Below are 18,521 nucleotides of genomic sequence, written 5' to 3' on the forward strand. Positions count from 1 at the left end.
ACGTTTCTATCTCTCCCTCTCACTTTCTCTGAAAAAAAAGTATAAATATGTATAAATATGTGTGTATATGTATACGAGATTACCTAAGTAGACAGTATGATTGCATCAAATGAAATACTCTCTGTGAAGGTATTTAGTAATTTGTGAGGTGCCACTGCATTGCATGGATGCAAAATGGTGGTGGGGACTTCACCTACTTGACCAGCAGGAAGACACTAGAAGTTCTGGGGCCACCCATTGTGAAGGGGAATGTGGCTGTCCCTAGTCCTGGGGAGGACTCAGCCCTCCCCTCCTTCAGTGAATGTCGCCACCCAACACTGGGTCACAGCTGAGTGGCCCCTGGTGATCAGAGGGGATGGAAGATGGCCTGGGAGGACAGCAGTTCTCCTGCAAGAAAGTGAGAGTTCACCTCTCTTCCTGTCCTTTCAGGTTTCTGCCAAACCAAGGCTGACTGGTTAAGGAGTACAGATACCAAGGCAAGTTCAGGCCTGAAAACACTGCAGACCAGGCTGTGCTGTGCTGAGCAAATCCTGAGAGTTGTGGGGGTGGGGGGAGGGGGCAGGTGATATTAGAAAGATGAAAAAATGTTACCTGTACAGAGACTGTCGCACATAAAGTTCATTTCCAAAAGCACCTTTTTCTTCTCTAGAAATAACCCTCTTTGTGCCCAGGCAGCACTGCGTCCCTGCACATAGAAAAGCACTGGTTGCCATAATACCCTCCCTCTTCCTGGGAGTTCTGTCCATTCCTTAGCAGGAACCTCCTCCACCTCCTTCTGGACCTTTTCCAGGTGTAAGGATTATGTTGTGATGTCATGAAAAGTTCCATGAGTCAGGATAGTTGCTTGAATATTCTGTTTCATTCAAGGACAAAATCATTTGAACTTCTAGCTAGCTGTCTGTTCGTCTGTCTTTACACAGAAGCAGTTTATTGATCACTTTCCTTACCCATAGTTCTTGTTCTTTCTGAGTAAATTTTAATTTATAAATTACAAAGAAATCATCTGTTTGATTCTGGATTTTCAAATTTACTATCATAAAATATTGCAGTCTGCATTTAAAATTTTTTTCCTCTCTGTAATAATGTTCCTTTTTTTTTTTTTTTGCTATACTTGCAAATTCGTGTGTGTGGTATTTTGTTCTTGATTACAGACATTGGAGGTTATTATTTTTAAAATTAATGTTTATTATTGCTTATTCTAATATTTTCTATTAATTATACATGTATCTTTATTCTTTTCCTTACTTTCCTTAGGTTGGTTCCTTTCCTTAGGCTTCTGTCTTCTTCCTAACTTTTGTATTGAACATTTAATTTTTTCCCTTTTTTGGCTTGGTAATAGGAAAACATAGTGCTATAAGTTTTCCTTTGGCTTTTTTCTGTAGTTTCTGGTGTATGTAGTGTTTCCAACATCATGTTTTGATGTTTTTTGTTTGCGCTAAGGATTTGATCCAATAATTTACAGTTGCCTTGTTTCCCTTCGTGCTGTTTCAGGTCTTAATTGTACAACCTTATTTTTAATTGTGTATAGTGGCCTTTTTCCCATTTCACCCTTGTTTCCAACACTAGAAGACTTTCCTTGCCTTTGTTCTCCTCTCAGGGCCTGGGAAGAGAGGGGGAAGCCTGGGATCTCCTGTCCCCACCCCTTTCCTCATCAGTGCGCTTACCCTTGGTGTGCGGAATTATTCCCCTTCCACCTGTGTGCCTAAGGATTGCTTTGGGGTGAGCAGAGAAGGAGTGTGCCAATGGGATGAGAGGTGGTGAGGCCGGCGGAAGGCTTTAGGACCTGCTGCATTCTTGGACCTGCAAGTTCCTTTACTCTTCTGGCTCCTTTTTTAGGGCCTGGGCCTACTGCAGCTGCCTCATAGGATGTGGTAAGCACTAGTGGAAATAATGTGTGTACGTGGGCACCAGCCATGTGCTTAACACACAAAAGGTCCACCACAGCGTGCGCCTCCTCTCCTGCTCCAGCCAGGCCAGTCACAGGCTTTCTGTGCTGCAGTCAGTGCCCTGTGCATCAGACCTGTGTTGGGTCCCCACCGCGATCCTTCACTCCAGCAGCCTCTTCAGACAGTATTGACAGAAATCATTTTCCACAGAAATTCTGTTTTTTAAATGTAAGGCCTTCTTCCCTATTGGAGCCCGTTACAGACCCACGGCTGCTGTGTCATTCCGCCTCTGCCAGCCTTCAGTTGTGTTGCTGAGATAACACACCAGTTCAAAATGCAGTTGAGAAGTAGGGTAGCCAATGGGGAAAGTGACTCAAAGGGATTTAATGTTCTCCTATGCTTGTGGGATCATCTTATTATCTAAGGATTAGTAAAGTGATAGGGACTGACCTTTATTTACCTGGGATGACTTGCATACAGGGGAGGGCAAAAATAGGCTTTCAGTTCTTATAGGAAAAAAAATACATAATACACAAATAAATAATAATACAAGAACAAACTTTCACATTCAACTGTAAACCTACTTTTGCCCATACTTGTATATTCTGAGCACCCCTTCACTTAAAAATAATGCTGTATGTCACTTTTAGAAAGGAAAACAACTTTTCCTCTACCCTCTTTTTGACTGGGGGGGGGGGGGGTGTCCTGTAAATTAAAATGACAAAAGATTAACAGGAAAAAAGTTTATAAGTGTGCACGCTCATGAAATGATAGAGGCTTATGTCCTAGTTAAGGAAAAGGGAGGGGAAGAACAAATGTGTTTCTTTAGGAAAGACAAGTGGGACTTTACAGCAGATAAGAAAATAGGTGCTGTTGTCTCTACGGGACAGGAGAGGTTCTGCTTCCTCCTTCAGGCCCGGGGGGTTTATGGTAGGGTTATTCTGTTCTTCCTCCTGAGAGTAGGCCCACCCCAGCGAGGGGATTTATGCAGCCTCGCCTCCCAGAAATTGCTGCTTTAGTCAGATAAGGAAAGGTCCTAGCAGGCTTCTTTTTGCATCTGTTAAATAGAAAATGTTTTCAGCTTAAAATAATCTTCATACTAACCCAAAGGGCTCCCAGTGGGTCCCCACATGCTAAATTTCACTGGATCAGTGACCATCTCTGTGCTGGTTCCGACCTCTCTCGCAGACTCCAAAACCATATTTTTCAGCTGTTACTCTGGTGTATCTATCAGACTGTCCCATCAATATTGGAAAAGTACAAAGAGCCATCTCTGTTTCCCTCCCCTGTCCACCTGGTTGTCCTCTTTCTGACCTTTCGATCTGTATTCCTGAAGTCTGCACTTACTGCGGCTCAAACTAGCGGAAACACCAGTGCCACTTCTAGAGTGTCTCCAGGTCTCGCCCGCCCTGTCCTGCTCATTCATTCTGTCTGCAGGTAGTTGCTGGCTACTTATCCTCCTGTCTGAAAGTTGTGATTCCCCATTGCTTATTAAGTTAAGCTGAAACTCCAGCAGCTGGCATTGTTCTCACCTGCTTAACTGAGTAGGATCACTTTATTCCTTGACCATACCCAGGTGTCTGTCACCCTGCCCCAGTTCGTCTGTCTTAGTTCTTCAAGGTGCAGCTCAAATACCACTTCTCTCCTAGAGCCTCATCTAGGCCTTCTCCTCATTCAGTTCAGGTCGGCCTCTCTGAACACCCCTGGCATTTTGTATCTCTTGTGGCACCCACTGCAGGCTGTCTGATTGTAGTTATTTGTCCACCTTTTCTATTATGAAAAGTTTATTAAAGTCAGAGTCTAGATATACACCATGTGCATAGTAGCTGTCTAAATTATTTAAGAAATGGTAGCATCAGTGAGACAGGGAAACAAGTTTTTTTGAGGTCAGGAACCATGTTCTGTACCTTGAATACAATTGGAAGGCTGTGATGTCAGGGAATCTCTGAGGGACTGGTCTCAGGGTCAGAGAGCTGGTAAGGGTCAGAGGCAGGATTCAAATCCTGTCTCAACATTCTTTGTTCATGCCCACATCTTAACAAAAAAGTATCTTTGCTTTAAAAAACATATTGTTAAGGAAGTCTTACCCCATCTATCTATCTATATATATAAAAGGCTAAGTGACTGGCCGACCAGCCGGTACCTAAGACATGCACTGACCACCAGGGCAGACGCTCAATGCAGGAGCTGCTGAGCTGCAGTGACTTGGCAGTGGTGGTTCTCGGGTGACGCACGGTTCTCTGGTGGCACATCCTGGAACCAGAGAGGAGGGAGCCCAATTCCTCGTGAGGCCTCGCGATTCCTGAATCTGGTTTACTGCACACTTGCATTTGCATTCCACACCCTGTAGGACAGCAACTTTGCAGAGTGCCCTCTCACACTCCGGGACCCCTTGGGGGATGCCCGAGAGCCGGTTTTGGCCCGATCCCCACAGGCCAGAGGATGCCCGAGAGCCAGTTTTGGCCCGATCCCCACAGGCCAGGCTGAGGGACCCCACCTGCCAGAGGGACCCCACTCACTGCGCAGACTCCCTTCAAGCTGTGGTGCCGCCCCAGGCATTCTAGCTAATGTCCGTTCAATGTGCACGAATCCGTGCACCAGGCCACTCGTATTTTAATAAAACCTGCTGTACTTTAGATGATTCAGTGTAGATGCAAAGTGGACTTAACTTCATTTTAGAATTTCTGTGTAAAAAAATCTTGCTAACTGTGTGGAATCTTAACCTGTCTTGTTTACCTTGTTTTAACCTTCCTGTCATCTGTTGTTGTCTGTCAAGCCCCCTTTCCCCTGAAAAGGGAGCCACCTTAAGCCCAGGTTCTTAAGAAGCAGTTGCCAACAATTCAGGTTGCCTGTAAGTGGTGTCATTATTGATGTGTCGCCATTAAATTAATTTCTGCTAGCAAAAACTACCAAAAGCAAAACCCAAAGACAAATGAGGAAAATGCTGTGTTTGCAGATCATGTTGCAGAAGGCTAATTTTCTTAATGTTAGAAGCTCCTGTTTTTAACAAAGGTCTGTAACCCAGTAAAAGAAATGGACAAAGGAAATGAATTAGGGGTTCATAGAAAATAAACATGACTCTTCAATATATAAAAGTGCTCAACTTTACAATAAGAGAAAGATGAACTCCTTGAGATGCCATTGTTTTCCGCTTACGGACTGATGACCGTCCTTATTGTCTGCCATAATGAAGCACCACAGACAGCATGGCTTGAACAACAGAAATTCATTTCCCCACACACCTGGAGGTTAGAAGTCGGAGAGAAGTCCTGGTGGTTTCCTCTCAGGCCTCTCTTCCTGGCTTGCAGGTGGATACATTCTCTCCGTGTCTTCATTGGTCTTCCCTCTGTGGGTACCTTTTACATTTTGATTCCCAAATTAAATAAGCCACTTTCTTTCCCCATATGGGAAAATTATATTACAGGAACATTCATGATTTATGTTGAGGTAATTTTTAAAAGATGAAATTATTCTGATTAAAATTATTCTTGTTTTAAGAACTCTTCTGATTTATTTCTCTTAGAGTGCCTCACAGGTCACCATTTGTGAGGTTTATGGGGACAGTGCTTGCACATCAGGGCAGGGACAGCATGCTCATCTGGTCACTGAGAACAGGCCAGATGTCTCTGACTAGACTATCCTTTTCAAACACTCTTGCCTCAAGGCTGGGAGAGCAGTAATTCTTTTTTAATTCCAGGATAGAATGGGTATGAATCACTGTTCCAGATTTTATTTTCCTCAGACACTCCCATGCAGAGAAATACTCTTTGGTCTTGTTAATTGGGCTGATTTGGTTTCTGCAGGTTATTTTAAGGCATTTATGGGTGATGATGTTGATAAGCTAATAGCACTTTGCATGTGTTTAGTACTTCAGACTTTGCAGAGTGATTTCACATTCATTATCTCATTTTATTGTCATGAACTGTGAGGTTTAGCAACATGGGGATTCTTACCATTTTTTTTTAGGGCTGAGGAATCCAAAGCTTGGGTGTCTCATGGTAAGTAAGTGGCAGTCTTCTAGCTAGAGGTTTCAGGGTTCCTATATGCAAAACTGACTCGGCTGGAATGAGGAGGGAATTATTCGCAAGTGCTTCTGTTATAGTAGCACTTGATCATACAGTGCAGTGGCTTGCAATGAGGGTGATTTTGGCTCTTCGAGGCCATTGGAAATGTCAGAACCTTTTGGTCAACAGAACTGGAGCCGTGGTACTGGCACCTAGTGGGTAGAGAGCCAGGGATGCTGCTAGACTATAGGCACCACGCAGTGCCCACAGAGAGAATTGTTCCCCACGTGTCAGGTCAAGGATGAGAAACGCTGATGTAGCTGCAAGCCATTCCTGGGTGGAGGGTGAGATGACCCTCTCTCTGAGGCGAGAGGAAGGTGAGGACAGTGCTTGGGTGTGGAGAATGAAGGAGGGCGATGGTACCCTGAATCAGTCTCCGCAGAGAGCTGCCCTGTGAGCTGGACATGCAGGGAGTCCAGCAGAGAGAGCTCCTGTGCAGAAACCTGTAGGGGTTGGACTGGGGTGCGTTCTGGGGGCGTGGAGTAGAGCATGTGGAAGTGAGGTGGGGAGACAGAGGGTACAGCTTGTGAAGGGCACTAGTTCACCAAGCCGGAGTTTGGAAATAATGATAGAATTTGGTAGAAGCTCTCAGATGTTTTTTAAATCAGGAGTTTGTTGTTGTTTCTAAAGATAAAAGAGATGGACTCACTATAATGTTGGGTGGACACCTTTATGTCAAACCGCTCAAATTGTACCCCGTACCTCCTTCCCCTGGGCTTCCTGTCAATAGATGGCACTGCCAGGTGTTCATTCAAGTGAGGCCAAAGCCGAAGTCACTTTGACCTCCTTGCGCACCACCTAGTCCTGCCATTTCTGCCTCCCAAGCCTCTCCGGATGATGTCACACTCACCTCTGCCTTCACCTCTCCCCAGACCGTACATGAGCCTTTAACTATTTCCAGCTCCTTCTCCACACACATTGAGTGCTTGCCACACGAGCATTGCTTTGGTACCCTTCAGTGACTTAAGAGAAAATCTGACATGCTTACCCCCAGCTACTACAAGATTGGCCTGTCTCTGTCACTCTCCACCCGCCCTCCTTGTGCCCTCTTTCCATTAGGTCTTTGATGCTGCCTCTTCCCTGCTTTGCAGCTTCACTCCTGCCACCTGGATGCTGACCTGCGTTTCTCCCCCTGGTCCCCTCCCTCCACTTCTCCCCTCACCCCATTGCCCATTCATCATTCAGGGTCTGACGTGAGCTGGCAGGTCCCTGCTATACACTCTCATGGCACCCACTTGTGAGTTGTAGCCAGTCAAGCATTGTTGAAGGTTGTCTTCAGCTCTAGAAGGCAAGCTCCCTGTGCGGAAGGCAGGTACTCACCCTGCTTACTGCTGCCTCCTGGTGCTGGCCCTGGGAAAAGCTGCCCAGTGGCATCTCAGCCATGAGTGAGTGGGGACTGGCCGGCTCTCCATGGCAAGAGTGAGCGACACACCCAGTAAGGTTGGAAAGCAAGTCTAGGCAAGAGGCGGTGGCCACTGGAGCCTTTCGAGATGCAATTTCCATTTTATTCCCCAATTAGTGGATTAGTGGTGCTGATGGAATTGGGGACAAAAACACATTAGTCATAGGACCTAGCTAAGGTACTTCATATGCAGTGGCCTGAAAAGAGGACCTACTGCTGTTTTCCTAAGTGCCCTTGAATCTGGTGGACTTCATGTTTACATAATAGCATTCATACCCCAGCATGTCTGGTACCAGGAAGCAGCTGGATGAAAATAGAAACCGGCTGGTCTTTTTACTGCATCTTCCTCTCCAGAAAGGCGGAGTCTCTACAATGAAAGGGTGGGGCTTTAGCCTTTTAGCTGGAGAGCAGTGGTTTGCCAGTGTCCTGCTATTGCTCTAATGCCCCCTGTGGTATTAGGACAACACTGGAAATGGGTCACTTATTTCTGAAAGGAAGAAATAGTACTTTAAAGGGTTGTTTTGTTTCCTAGTTACTTGCTAGGCTAACCCAGGATGGAACTTTGGAATGGCAGACAAGGTGTGGTCACTTGTGTCTTGTTGTTCCAGGAAGCAGTGTGGTGACACTGGAATCTCCAGAGTCAGCAAAGGCTGTTCCCAGCGTGTCCTATTGCACAGCTCCCTGCAGTGGGGAGTGAGGTGAGGAGAGATTACAGACCTGCTGAGAGTTTATCTTGCTCTTGTAAACTTGCCCTTAGTGCCCATAAAATAATAAAAGAGATGGGAGCTGAGTCAAACAGCCCCGTAAAAAAGGGGAATGAGAGTAGAAATCCAAGTTCTCTTATAGGAAAACAATTTAAATTTCCCATGTCATCAAAAATGGTATTGGGCGTTCCCTGGAATAGTTTATTTCTAGCTACCAGACAGGATGCTTTCGGAATGCTTGGAAGGAGCAACACAGCATTCTCTGGTAGCAAGTGTTAGAGATCTGCCACAGGGTATATTTGTGAACAGAGAGGAAGGTTGGAGATCACTTTCTGATAGGAAGTTCTCTTTGAGTCAGGACCAGCAGGTGATTGAGCCTGTTCAAGGCAAGTGCCCTTGACTGGATGAGTGGTTGTTAAGTGAGATCTTTGTATGTATAAGGTGGATTCCAAACACATCATTAAGGCTTCTTTCAGTGCCTTTTGCAATCTAGACTTAAATTGTCTTCATCATATTAGTAGTCAAGGCCATTTAAAAGCTTGTAAGTGTTCTATATACAGTCAAACTTGGACTGTCCATTTAGAATATTACAGAATTGACTTCAGATGTCAGGGTTGGTTTTAAATTTTAGAAGGGATTTTTTTGCAAGTGCAGAGCAGGCATCAGTGCCTCCCTGAGTGAGTGCAGTCAGTGTGATTGACCCTTCCTTGGCTGCAGAGCACCACAGGTAGCCTTCCTGAGCTCGAGCGTGCTGGCACAGTCCCCTGGCACTTAGACAAGTAAATCTAAAAGGGAAATCAGACCAGTAGGTGCTAAAGCAAAAGCCTGTTCAGCATATGAGGCCAGTGAGGGTTTTCCTGACAGGGAACTGCTGAGGTGAAATGGTCTAAGAAGCCAGAGTCCTTTCCCTAGAACCAGGAATCCATGGCACCTGGCAGAGGGGCCGTCTTCGGGGTTATCTGAAGGGCAGAGGCACAGTTCTGTCCTGAAGGTACTGAAGAGCCTTGGGAAAGGTTTTGTTTTTTTACCCTGTTTTGATGCACACGAAAGCTACCATAAAACCCTGAGTCAGCAATGAATCTTGCTGATATAAGCATACCCATGGACATGGCTCCCAGGCAGTAGGCCAGAACACCACCAGTGCTCGATGGGTCAGCCACCACAGTATCAGTGAAGGGTTACCTGCCACCGGTGTTGTTATGGGTTATTCATCTCACCAGCTGTTCTGTTCTGGCACTCAGCTGGGCAGGGGTCAGAGGCTTAGAGAGGAAATACCTTCCCAGGCCCCTTACGCTGTAAGGAGTGGTCAGGATCCCAGCCCTGGTCTGGCTCATTCCCAAGCCCGAGTCTTCCTGACCACCGCACGGGAAGGACAGTGCAGATGTTTGCTTGCTTGCTTTCAAGAGAGCAGCAGTTTGGGATTTATGTTTCAAAAGAGAATGCTGGAGGTCACGGGAGCTGCATGGTTTCAGGAGAGAGAAAAGGGAAAGACAGAGTCACAAATGGCACCTCACCCCGCTGGTAGGGGGAGCTAGGTGGACACAGACACAGACTTACCTCCTTTTCGGAGCTCCCTGAGAGAGCACGGCAGCCTCGGGAGGGTCTGAAATGGGCTGCCCTCTTCGAAGCTCAGGTTAGCTGGCCAGCCCACCACCCCATCTTCAGAGCATTGCCTTTCCCTGTACTTACAGGAATGAGTACAGTCCCTGCATCACAGCTGCAGGCCACAGAAAAGGAAGTGACCTGCTCCTAGGGCTGTGTGCTCCGGGCACCTGGCTCACACCCAGCGGGAGACTGTGACTGCTGCTGGACTGAACGACTTTGGGGACTGGATCTCAAACCCTACTGTGCTTGTGGGTCATGGCCTGAGGTTGTTTACGAGTGGAGCCCCCTGTGGTCCCGTCTTGTCCCATCTTCAGAGATGGCTAGTCCAGAAGGTCTGGTCACCTGCCTGGAAGAGTCTGGGACAGGGCCTGGCCAGACATGGCAGCCCCTCTGACACAGCAGGCCTCTTGCCCACGGCTTACTGGGCACATTTTCCTTGATGGTATATATATATTTATTAAATTTTATGGTTTCAAAATAACAAAAACAAAACCCCTATAGCTTATTTTTTTTTTCTGGCTTTGCTCATTTTTAAAGTAATTTCTCTCTTTTTTGTTTTTGTAGGATACTAAATTGTGGATAATAATGGAATATCTTGGTGGAGGCTCCGCACTAGATCTAGTAAGTATTATGTCGGAAGCCTGCGTATTAAGGTTCTTTTTAGTTTTGAAAGTAATTCTATGTTTATACATTTCCGTTTCTCTATTTTAAGTTCTATGAAAAATGGACCAAACTCTTCCTTATAATATGTATTTCTGCTTCTGGTATATTATTGACAATTACAGGTCTACTTTTGAAACCAGTTTTGTTTTTTGGGAAAACCCATGAATTTATTCATAAAAGCCAAGAAGGATTTTGCCTGCCACTATCTTACCGAAGAGCAGTTTGCTAGTTTTCCAAAACTGGTTTTAACCTTTGTAGAGCTAATACCCTATCATTGTTTTAAATTTTAGATAATAATGTAGTTTCCAAAATATGTGGGCAATATTTTAATTTATAATTAGTTAGAATTAGGATTTTAACAAATTAAACTGTTTTCAGAGTAAGACCCAGGCAGGGTGTGAGGCCTGCAGCACGCTGCTCATACCAGAGCAGGGGGCAGGGTATGCAGTGGGGCTGCGAAGGAGCCGGGCTGGCACCCGTTCCCGTCTGCTGCCTGGCCTGGACCTACTGTGCCATTACTGTGCGCCACTGTCTCCCACACAAGATAAAGGGAGCTAGCTATAGAATGACCTCAGAATCACAGGCTGGGACTTGCTTCTCATGGTAAAACACAGTTTACACATTGGCCTCTGGCAAGATGCTCCAAAACAGCCACTGAGTCATAGGGATTGTTTAAGTATTCCTTGAGGCACAGCATATGCAAAATCAGTTCTTAAAAGACTGCACACAGTAGTTTAGCTCTTGAGATCTTTCCCCCCTGTGGCTTTGCAGCGAAATTAATGTAATCAGCCCTCTTTCCTACCTGCCCTACAAAAGCTGGCCTTTGGGTGAGCGGTGATTTCCAGGACAGGCCGAACCTATCATTTTGGCGTTGGAGGGCGGGCCCCGCCTGATGGGAAGTTGTCAGGTGATGGTCTGCATCACTCACTGCTCAGCGGGAGAGCGGCAGGGAGCCCTGTGTTAGTGGTTACAGTCTAAGGAGGTTTATTCGCTAAGGAAAGATGTCATAGAGATGAAAAGGAGCTTGCTTCCTCACAATAATAGTAGCAATTCGTAGTTTTTCGGGGGAAGATAAAGCTCTAAAACTGTAAACCTCTAAAAAGCTTATGTACCCAGTTTAAAAAAAATCCTCTAACATTATAAACCATAAAAGCAGTTGGTCAAAATGATGTTCAAAGGAAATTTCAAGAAAAAATATTAAATATGGTATGAACCATTACATTAAAATGGGAACAGTGACAAAATAGCTGGATAAATTTTATGACTTGCTTCACTGCTTTTCCATAAATGTACACACACAAAGAATTTGATTTTTTTTTTTTTACTCTTTTGGGAAATACTTAAGGACTGCAGAAAATTATATCATTTTGTATAATTAGATTTTGTATTATCTTAAGTGGATTTCATTTGTGGCATATAAAGAGTTGTTCGTGGGGACTCTTGTCTGACCTCAAGTTTTTCAGGGCAGCAATTCTAGTCTCTAAATGCTATAATTTATTCATTATTAATGCCACAGTTATTTACTTATTTAGTGGTAACTTTCTTTGGACCCTTGACTTGAAGTCTGTGAAATTTTAGACATAACAGTTGGAAGAAATATAGAACTCTTCATTTGAAAAAAGTCTAGAGGAGTATGAGCCCCAGTAAATTGCCATCTACTTTGCACTCAATGGCCCTGGTGACAAGAACTAGGCATCCTTTTTGGATGTCCCTAATCATCTCGTTTTCACTGATGTGGAAACAGGACACTCAGGTTAGGTGTCCCAGCTTGCAAACAGAGCTGCCCTTTGGACCTCCTTGTGACCAGGCGCGAAGTCTGTGGCCTGCCCTGATCCCATGCTGTCCTTTCCCTCCCTCTGACCTTGTTGTATCTTTCTCCACTTCTTATCTCTGCCCCCAACTTTCTGAGAAGACACACTTTTACAAGAATTATCTTTTACATATTGAAAACTATTCGTATTATTTTGAGAGGGTCTTATGTTTATAACAGATTTTAAAAACCAGGATATTGTCACATATAAAAATCTGATGCCATGTAGAGATGTTTGGCAAACTTGAACATGTATCTGCAACATGTTTTTAAAAAATGAGATGGCTGTTGTAGGGCCCCAGTGTCTCATACAAGGTAGAAATTTATTTCTCTCCCACATGTTGGGGTCAGTGGGCTCTAGTCCACAGGGTCACCAGGGTCCTGCACTAGTGGGTGGTCCTACCCTCTGTATCCCATGGTGTTCCCTGGTCTTCAGTTGTGCTTTCTGGCTGCCAGTGTCCCAAGGCCAAGGCCAGGAAAGGGGCTTGTGTCACTTCTCATGTTCCACTGGGGAGAACTTACTCACGTGGCTGTACCTGCTGCCACGGAGGTGGGCAGGTATGGCCTCTTCTTGGGTGGCCACGTTTCTGGTTAATGGTGTCTGCTGCAGAGGAAGGCTGAGAGAACAGACTTGGGGAGAGGGAATTAGAGTCACCCAAAGGTGAGATGCAGCTGGTAGCCTTTCTTTTATAACAATTATTTGAAAATTCCACGGTGCTCTCGATACAGAGACTGCCATGTTTATAATGCCTAGAAATAGTAATGGTGGAGCCCTAACCGGTTTGGCTCAGTGGATAGAGCATCGGCCTGTGGACTGAAGGGGCCCAGGTTCGATTCCGGTCAAGGGCATGTACCTTGGTTGTGGGCACATCCCCAGTAGGGGGTGCGCAGGAGGCAGCTGATCGATGTTTCTCTCTCATCGATGTTTCTAACTCTCTATCTCTCTCCCTTCCTCTCTGTAAAAAATCAATAAGATATATTAAAAAAAAAAAAGAAATAGTAATGGTGGAGAGTGCTAATATATGACTCTGAGAACTTAGCTCAGCCTGGCCTTACCACTAGTGAGGATTTCTGTCATGTAGAGAGCAACTGAATACCGCTTATAGCGAGTTTTGACACCAAGGACATCCACTTTACCACCAGCGCCCCCTCCCCCCCCCCCCAAGAAAGAATAAGTCATTGGTGGGTGGTGTGTAGGCCAGATTTAAAAGGGCCAGTTCTCAGTGATCCAGGAAGAGATTTTTCTATTAGTTTTTCTGAGCTCTTCTTATCTCTCCTAGCTGATGACACCAGGCTGCTCTGCTGTTTCTTTCCAGAGACTGGGTAATAATAGAAGGGAGGTTGAAGTTAAGCCCAAGCCTAGCCCCATGTTGCTGGTGGTCTGCGTGGAGGAGGATGTGGGCTTGTACTCTGTGATATGACTTTGAACAACTGTGTTCTGGTGGTGTGAATAAGAGCAAATAGCATCTCTGCCCTTCTCTTTCTCCTAGGTCAGTGGTCAGCAAACTGCGGCTCACGAGCCACATGTGGCTTTTGGCCCCTTGAGTGTGGCTCTTCCACAAAATACTGACTTCTGCGCATGGGCCACGAAGTTTCAATCGCACTGTACATGCGCGCCCACATGTGGTATTTTGTGGAAGAGCCACACTCAAGGGGCCAAAGAGCAGCATGTGGCTCTCGAGCCGCAGTTTGCCGACCACTGCCCTAGGTTATGAGAGAAGTGGCTTTCCCTCATTTTGAGTGCTGAAACTTGTATTTCCTATGAACATTCAAAAGTAGATGTGGAGAAGGCAGGCAGGCAGGCAGGGTTTCCAGATTGTGCCTTTGGAACAGTAGTCTCAATGTGTGTTTCTTGAAAATAAGACTCTTGGGGTCAGATAACTGGGAACAGTTAGGTTCTGTGGGACAAAGTGTGTGACCTGTTGCCTCAGTTGGAGGTAACTTGGATAGTGTCTCGATTAGAATTTGGAATACTTCCTTGCAGGCTAGTTGGCCCAGGCAATGTGGCTTTCCCTGAGCACATAATACCGAGTAAAACTACAGTGAGCGGCACGGTGTCTCACCCCTGTGTGCGGAGGTGAGGCGCCGAGGCGCTGCTCCATCACAGGTGTGCCCTGCTGCCCGACCGCCAGGATCCTAGGGAGCCCACAGTCAGGAGGAGAACCTCCCTCCTGCACCCGGACCCTGTGGGGTTTTGTGTAGACCAGGGTGGGCCAGTGAGCAGAGGCGGCCCAGCTCGCTAGGTGAGCCAGAGCCGGTTCCAGGCACGAACGCGGCTGTACGCGGCTGTCGTGAAGCAGGAAGGGGACCCAGCTTCCCCGCCCGCCGCCACCTTCTCTGCCACGGCCCTCACACACACCAAGGACGGCCTGCCCGAGAGAGTGTGCTCGTCAGGCAGAACTCGACCTTACGAGGCGGGTCTCAGTTTTTATTCCTCGGCTTTAAAGCACCTGTCTTTTTAAAGCGTACTTGGTGCTGTCACAGGTTGTATGGGCTGAGATGTGTGGGTTTGGGTTACGATGCATGCACTGTCAAGTCTGAAGACGTAATTCTGAGGACTATTGTTCAGGTGAAAAATTGATATGCTATTAGAATTCTGCCCCCCGCCCCCTCTGACAGTCCATGACCAGTTCTTTCGGGGTGTTCGGTTGTTTGCTGAAGTAATTTATGTAATTATTTAGCTCTGCAAGTGATGGCGGATCTACCCAATGTGAACTGAGCTTTAGAACCCATTTTTTCCCTTTTAAAAAGGGCATATATGTAGTTGACATTTCTTCCTTACACTTTATATGTTTATCATTATCAAGGAATGACTATAAATTGCTTTGAGTTTCTCAGAATAAAAGTTTTCAGAGGTAATTATTTCCTAATTTGGGATTATTATTTTTATTACATTATACACACACACACACACACACGAACACACACACACACATTTTAATAGAAAATCCCAGTCGTTGGGAATTGAGTTCTTTTAGCTGTGTTCCCCCAAGCTTTAAATTTTAGGTTTAAAAAATTGTGAAGCAGGGGCATTCTCAGAAAACAGTGGGCTCCTGGGCCTTCCCTTTGGACCACTGTGTTTTGATTGCCATTACACATGTAGGACAGAGCCACGCTGCTTCGTACCCTACCCAGCAGGTACTGGGAGTCTCTGGGCTTTTGCTTTCTGGACCAAAATCCCTATGGCCCAACACAGTGGGGCTGACCATGGACTTACTGGCCCTACCCTACTTTAGTTTTTAGCCAGCTTTGCTTCACTCAGCCAAGTCATTTTCTCTGTTTTATTGTTGTTTTGGGGCCCTGTAAGTAGGTTTTAATTGTCTGGACAAAATGCCTGTTTTGAAGTAGATTTTCATTATTGTCCATTTAACATGGGTATTGACTGTTTTATAATTTCAAATGTCTTAGAATCATATAAGTAACTTTAACACTTTGTTTTGTTTTGTTAGTTAGAACCTGGGCCTTTAGATGAAACTCAGATTGCTACTATATTAAGAGAAATACTAAAAGGACTTGATTATTTGCATTCGGAGAAGAAAATTCATAGAGACATTAAAGGTAAGAAAGCATCTTGTTTTTATTGCTTTGAAAACTTCAGGTGGATCAGACGGTGCTGCAGAGGAAGGCTGTGCTTTTCTTCTCCAGCGGGGCTGTCAGTGTGTTTCTCAGTGTCCCTGCAGCATGCCTGGGTGGGTGTGAGGCTGTCTGTTCAGAAGCATAGCCTTGTTGCCTGTTCTTGTTGAGCACGTGATCTCGCTGAGGAGAGGACGGAAACATTCCCAGAATGATCATGGAGGGGACAATACAGCAATAATATCAAGAGGCATCTTGGTTTTATTTTGCAGCTGCCAATGTTCTGCTCTCTGAACATGGAGAGGTGAAGCTGGCTGATTTCGGAGTGGCGGGCCAGCTGACAGATACCCAGATAAAGAGAAATACCTTCGTGGGCACCCCTTTCTGGATGGCACCTGAAGTCATCAAACAGTCGGCCTACGACTCAAAGGTAACAGCCGACGCTTCACCATCCCTGGGTCTGGAGAGTTCCTCCTCTTGTATTTTCACCTTATAGCTCTTCCAGGGAGAGTGAAGACTGGCACCTTGACGTAGGTCAGAAAGGTCGTTCTTGGACCTTGGTTAAAAACAGGTTTCTTCCCTGTCTCCTGCAAAACCCTTTGTTTATCAGTCCACAGTCAGTGAGGTTTTTAGCGTAATGTCTGCTTGGTGGTGGTGGTGGTGGTGGTGGAGAGCACCGAGAAAAGTGTGTTTGAAGGTGGTTGTGGAGGGACAGAGGATCAAGGTGGTGGCCACGGTAAAGGCACCCAGTGGAGCAACATGTGGGGTGTGGGTCCACAGAGAGGGCTCGGGGTCTGTTTGTGTATGGGTGATATTTGAGGCCTGCGTGGAGTGGGTGAAGGAAGAGGGCTGTGGACAGAACGCTGAATGATATATAAGGGACAAGGACAGAAAGGGGATCCCACAAGAGAAACAGAAATGGAATAATGCTTTTAGAGGTTGCTACAGAACCTTCTTGTCATTAATTTTAGTACCCAGTTAGGATTGTTACCCTCACAGGCTCCTAACCAACATGAGGAAGAATTATAATTCCCTTTTTCCAACCTCTCTTTTTTTTAATGCTCACCCAAGGACATGCTTATTGCTTTTAGAGAGAAGGAGAAGGAGAAAGAAAGAGGGAGAGGGAGAAAAGAAAAGGGAGAGGGAAAAAGGACAAGGCTGCCTGAGACCTTCTCCCTCCTGTCTTTCTCCCTAGTGCGGGGTCTCTGGGTGTTTGTTGCCAAAGGCAGCCTCTGAGCATGGAGATTTCTCTGTGGAGCTTTGCCACCCTTTTTCCTGGCGTTCTTACCAAGATCAAATGCTCTTATCTGATCAGTAGAAGTTGCACTGTTCTTTTTAGGTAGATAAAAGGTGCAAACTCACAGGAAATGCACACTTGGTTTGGGAGCTCAAGAAACTGTCACTGACCTTTAATTACCATTTCCTCTGACTTATGTTAAAAGCTAAATCTTTCATTTGCTTGGATCAGTGGTCGGCAAACTGCGGCTCGTGAGCCACATGTGGCTCTTTGGCCCCTTGAGTGTGGCTCTTCCACAAAATACCACATGTTGGAGTGCACGTCCAGTGCAATTGAAACTTCGTGGTCCATGCGCAGAAGTCGGTGTTTTGTGGAAGAGCCACACTCATGGGGCTAAAGAGCCGCATGTGGCTCACGAGCCACAGTTTGCCGACCACTGGCTTGGATCATACCCAGTGACTGTTTTTTAAAACATCTTAAAAAATTTTCTATTGACTCTTTACTGGGAACCATGTGTGAAAATATGCTTATGTGAAATTTGCTTCCCAGGTTTGTTGACCCAGGAGGTGTGGAAATTGCAGATAAGGCTGATGTCTATGCCTGAGCCCTGGGGCTTATCAGGAGTGGGCTTCCAGAGGCTGGGCCCTTGGGGATGATGCCACACACACTCTCATTAGTTGTGACTCTGGGCTAGCAGCTCTTGTTAAGAACAGTGCCTGACAAAGGGCCTTTTCGGAGTTGCTTTGTGAAATTTCCTTCTAGTGACTGCCACCCTCACCGAGGCCTGCCTGACGGCTGTTTATGTTTAGAGGGGCACTGTAGCCATGGTGGCCACCCTGGTCTCCTGATAACACAAACTCAACTCAGCTTCTTTCCAGTTCTCCCTCCCATTCTTCCTTGGGGATATTTTCCCTACTGGTCTCTGTGTTACAGGTGAAGAGCTTAACAGCTGCAGAGTAGCAGGTTCTGTTACATCATCATGAAAGCATGGCACTCAACCGCAGCCCCATTGAGAAGGAGTCCTTGGTCATCAGTAACAGTTACTCTGTGTTGTCACTTCGGGTTGTGCCACCTAGAACCATCCACATAGGAAAACATCTGTTCACAAATGTCTGCAGTGCAAAGCACTAGCTTCCATAGCTTTTGACTTGAACTCATTGAAATTCCAATAAGATGGATCTTGACAAAGTCAGGCAACACATGAAGAGATGCAGGCCGTTCCATCTGGGTACACACGCTGATTCGAAAAGGATGGTCAGGCTGGGAAGAGAAAGGGATTTATCTGCCTCACTAGCATCTTCATCTCACCAAACAAAAAGGGGACCAAGGCTTAGTTTTACGTGTATATCTACAAGCTTACTTATTTAACACAACCAGTTCTTAAACCAGTATCTTTGACCCTTTGTCACTTGTCTGGGCTGCGTAGGTGTTCTGTCTGAGATTATACATGCAGGGCATCTTACTGGCGACCTCAGTTCTTAACCTGAGCTCAGCATTACTAAGTCATGAGAGCCTGTATGTCTGAAGAACCTTCATCATAACTGTTACTGTTATTATGAGGGGACTTAGGGCAGCTT

General features: G+C 45.8%; 1 protein-coding gene across 2 annotated transcripts in view; it reads left to right on the forward strand.

The window, feature by feature from the left end:
* STK24 (serine/threonine kinase 24) overlaps positions 1-18,521 on the forward strand; it is a 58,185-nt gene that overhangs the window by 19,729 nt on the left and 19,935 nt on the right. For both annotated transcript variants that reach the window (XM_015557561.1, XM_015557564.1), the window contains exons 3-5: positions 10,226-10,282; positions 15,584-15,692; positions 15,980-16,137. In XM_015557561.1, the coding sequence (XP_015413047.1) occupies positions 10,226-10,282; positions 15,584-15,692; positions 15,980-16,137 (324 nt within the window). The remainder of the gene's footprint in view (positions 1-10,225; positions 10,283-15,583; positions 15,693-15,979; positions 16,138-18,521) is intronic.

Source organism: Myotis davidii, unplaced genomic scaffold (genome assembly GCF_000327345.1).
Source record: "Myotis davidii unplaced genomic scaffold, ASM32734v1 scaffold133, whole genome shotgun sequence".
In the NCBI taxonomy this organism is placed as follows: Eukaryota; Metazoa; Chordata; class Mammalia; order Chiroptera; family Vespertilionidae; genus Myotis; species Myotis davidii.